This window comes from Hibiscus syriacus, unplaced genomic scaffold (genome assembly GCF_006381635.1).
Source record: "Hibiscus syriacus cultivar Baekdansim isolate YM2019G1 unplaced genomic scaffold, ASM638163v2 tig00110020_pilon, whole genome shotgun sequence".
NCBI classification, from domain to species: domain Eukaryota; kingdom Viridiplantae; phylum Streptophyta; class Magnoliopsida; order Malvales; family Malvaceae; genus Hibiscus; species Hibiscus syriacus.
In genome coordinates this window covers 156,054-159,818 of record NW_024062568.1, presented here as the reverse complement: position 1 = coordinate 159,818, position 3,765 = coordinate 156,054, and the positions used below count along the sequence as shown (strand labels likewise).

At 32.8% G+C, this 3,765-nt stretch overlaps 1 protein-coding gene across 1 annotated transcript; it reads right to left on the bottom strand.

Moving 5' to 3' along the window:
• Positions 1-348: 348 nt before the first annotated feature.
• LOC120213050 lies at positions 349-2,101 on the bottom strand. Its single transcript, XM_039211193.1, has 3 exons — positions 1,943-2,101; positions 1,597-1,850; positions 349-839 (listed from the first exon to the last, which is right to left on the bottom strand). The coding sequence occupies exons 1-3, from the start codon at positions 2,099-2,101 to the stop codon at positions 452-454; spliced, it is 801 nt and encodes a 266-aa protein (XP_039067124.1). The 3' UTR covers positions 349-451.
• Positions 2,102-3,765: the final 1,664 nt, after the last annotated feature.

The window sequence follows — 3,765 nt, the reverse complement described above, 5'->3', positions numbered from 1 at the left end:
CCTTGGATTTTTTGTCAACCCGGTTCACATCATGAATGATATGATTTCTATCCATTTTTATTATATAATTCAGATCTTGACAATCAAAAGTATAAATCAAAGTTATTATAAAGTTTATGAGAAAAAAATTAGATACAATATACTATGACCAAGATATACGATCTATGAATATTATTTGAATTTGTACATCTTTGCCTTTGCCCCCATTCTACATCATCCAATATTTTCTTCAACCTCTGTCGTCTCACTATATTCACAGTTTTAAAACATCAACCTCTTAATTTTTTTCATTGATTAATTTTGGGGATTCATTTAAAATTATTCATTATATCATCGTATAAAGAATTTCATTTACAAAAATAAAATAAAAAATATTTTTTTCTTTCCGTATATCCAAGCAAATGTAGCTCTAGCTTGTGCCTTCAGCTTTGCCGAAAGGCACCAATTTGCTCTAAACGCCATTAAATTGCTTTCCAAAATCCCCTGAAAATGAGAACCGCGGTGGCCGATTTGGTAATTCGGTGATCACCGGGTCCTCTCTCGCCATGGTTGTCAACCGATATGGTGGGGAACTGGGCGGTGACCCGTGTAGGATGGATGTTTCCAGCACCTGTTGACGAACTTGGTGGTGTTGTTGGAACAATTTTTGGGCATGTAATGCTGTTAAGTATAAGCCAGCCGCCAGGAAAACAGTGAGCAATGTCAACACACCAGCCGCACAAAACAAGCCTTCTCTAATGATGAGACAACCATCTCTTGGTCTGGACCAGTTGCTCAAATGTCCCGATTCCACGCTCAGCCCAATCAACAATAAAATCTCCCCCACCGCAAAGCAAAGCCTGTGACCAAATCAATGAAAATTTCAATTGCTTTGCCTTTTACTTGATATTCAAAATTTTCAACCGTATTATCAAAAAAAAAATATACAACAGTTGATAACATTTAAATTGTCACGATTGTAGATGATATATATTTTTTATTTAAATAGAGAGTTATAGTCGATAATTCTGTAATGGATATTTGATTTAAGATGATAGATAACTTTTTTGTAATTCAGAAAAAAGAGAGAAAAATAAGGGTATAATGTTAAAATTAGCACACAACATATATTAAAATGATCGTTTTGACATCTAAAAGAAGAGAGAAATTAAAATTTTTAAAAATATATAATATTTTTAAGTTTTTTAAAGAAATTTTTAAAATTAACAGAATATAACACGTGTCACTTAACGAATTTTTTTACCAGTCGAAAAAAATTGTAACATTAGACACTTAAATTGACTGAACAAAAATTTAAACACCATAATAAAGAAAAATATATAATTTAGATATTTTTTTAATAAACCATAATAAAAATATAAGTTGTCCGAAGAAATATAACAATAACCATTGTAGAAAAACATCTCGGAAAAGGCACGAAAATGGTGTGTTTTTTGAAAAAAAGAATTCATAAGCATCATAGGAAAAAGAATCCTCCAAAAGGCAGAAAAAATTACCTTGGAGTGATGCACATGAAGGGGATAGTGAAACCCAAAATTGAAAAGTGAACTTCTATTGAGATTAGCTTAAAATATTTTTATGTTTCAAGATTCTTACCAAGTCGTGACAAAGAAAAACGCAGCCTGCCATGTGAGACTCTTGAAATGAGCAGAATCAAGATCCCATGAAACCAGACCCGCCGCCGCCGATTTACTCACCGCTATCAACATGTACATATGCTCCACCAACATGACAGCCGCGAGTCCCACAAACGCAATGGCGGAGCACAACAACGGCGTCTTGCCGCTTCCACTGTAAACACATTGGTATTTCACGTCTTTCCCATCATCTCCGGTCTCCACCCACTTCTCCTGCGCCACCACACATAATATTAGCATCAACGAAAACGTAACCGAATCAAGAAAACAAACAAAGGGAAACAAAAACACCATGGGAAAGTTACCTGGGAACGGGTGGCTTCGGCTACGAGGCAAAGGACGAAGTAAAAGAGGCCACAAATTATGGTGAAAACTATGAAAGCGACGCCAGTTTTGCTGCCCAATTCAGTGGTTTTACGACTTGGTGCGAGATCGGCATGCGTGACGGCCACTGTTTTAGCCATTGTCGGAGGTCTGAAACAAAAGAGTATGGAATGAAAGAGTCCATGGGAAGGGGATTAAATGATTTGGGGCATCAAAAGTAAAGGAGCTACAGAATCGCTTGGAACAAAGGTTGCTTAAAGGCCAAAGATTCCCAATGCCTGTCAAGTATTCCACAAAAGTGAAGATTGTCGGTTCCAAAATTTAGCTTTTAAAATATGATATAAGTAAACCTAAAAGATTTTAAAGGGCAGATTTGCTTGGTCATGGTTTCCCACCATCTTTGTCTCAAAGTCCTCTTTTATTCACCTTTGGTTCACACACAGAGAGAGGATAGAATCCAATTATATAATGCAAATTTTTTTAACTTTATATAGATTTATGATTATTAGATGAGTAGAAAAGACAGTTGAGATTAAAAATAGAAAATGAGAAGATATTAAATATATAAAAAAGTTAATTCCAACCTTCTATTTTCACTATATCTTAAATCAATGTAAAACTAAAAAAAAAATTATATTACGTAAATGAGAATGGATGGTGAAGCAACCACCCCTTAAAGTATATATATATATATGCTTTTTATTGATAATACATTTTTGATTTTAGAATATAAGTTTTGTCACTTCTTAATCTTTATAAATTCGTTCATTAGAAACCCATTACGTCGTATTAGTGATTGAAGGAATTGTTATTCTCCCTCGAGGTTTTGGGTTCGAGCAAGTACGCCAGCACAGTGTATGCGTTGTTAATAGTTAAGAATGATTATAACCTATATTACTTTATAGTCACCTTAAGCTATTAAAAAATTGTTCTTTAGCATAAAATTTTAGACCCTCCAATGTATAGGTAAGGGTGTTTAAAACTGGGTACCATAATTTAGGGTACCCGAGACTTCTAGGTACCAAAATATCGGCCAATATCCTAGTTTGTAAGTTCAGATACTTGTAAAACTCGAGTATGTATTTCTGGGTCACGAGTGCCTGGTTTATGTTTCTTTTTAATTTGCTTTTTAAAATTATATATATTTTTTTAAAATCACATAGAGAAAAATATAAATTTTAAAAATCTATAATAGATAATCCATCCATAAAATCTAAAAGTTCAAATTACATATTAAAAAATACAATTAATTTAAATTTTTTGAAGTTAAAATAAATAATTTGAAAAATAATTTAAAGTTTTAGAGTGAACTAATTTAAGAAATTAAGAATTTATAAAATTAGGGTTAAATAATATGGGTATTAGAGATAAAAAAAATGTAATATAAAAAAAATAAAAAATATATAAGAAACTAGTTACTAGATCGACGAGTATCAAATTAAACATTATTTTATGACCTGAATCCTATCCATAAATTCGCCAAAAATAGTGAGTTTGATACTTTAAATGTTTTCACTATAACGATTCAATAATTTAGTTCAGATTGACAAGTCAACAGACCAAGTCATCCAGATCTGATATAAATATTTAAACATTCCCAAGTTCAATAGATGAACATGTTACATAATGTAATTTAACCGAGTCCTAGGTGCTTAAAGATTGGGTTGTTGAGATTGCCGACTTTAGGGAAAGGAGGAACCCCATAAAGTGCAACCCTGAAAGAACATATGGAACAATGGACCCAAGAATATTTGTTGCCGGTTTGCACCAGTGCCTTCTGTTCTTGTCTGGTTTGTTCCAAGAA

Coding starts and splice junctions, on each gene's coding strand:
- LOC120213050 (XM_039211193.1), bottom strand. CDS start 2,101: ATGGCTAAAACAGTGGCCGTCACGCATGCCGATCTCGCACCAAGTCGT. Junction 1,851..1,942: donor CCGAAGCCACCCGTTCCCAG/GTAACTTTCCCA, acceptor GTGGTGGCGCAG/GAGAAGTGGGTGGAGACCGG. Junction 840..1,596: donor TTTTTCTTTGTCACGACTTG/GTAAGAATCTTG, acceptor ATTTGGTCACAG/GCTTTGCTTTGCGGTGGGGG.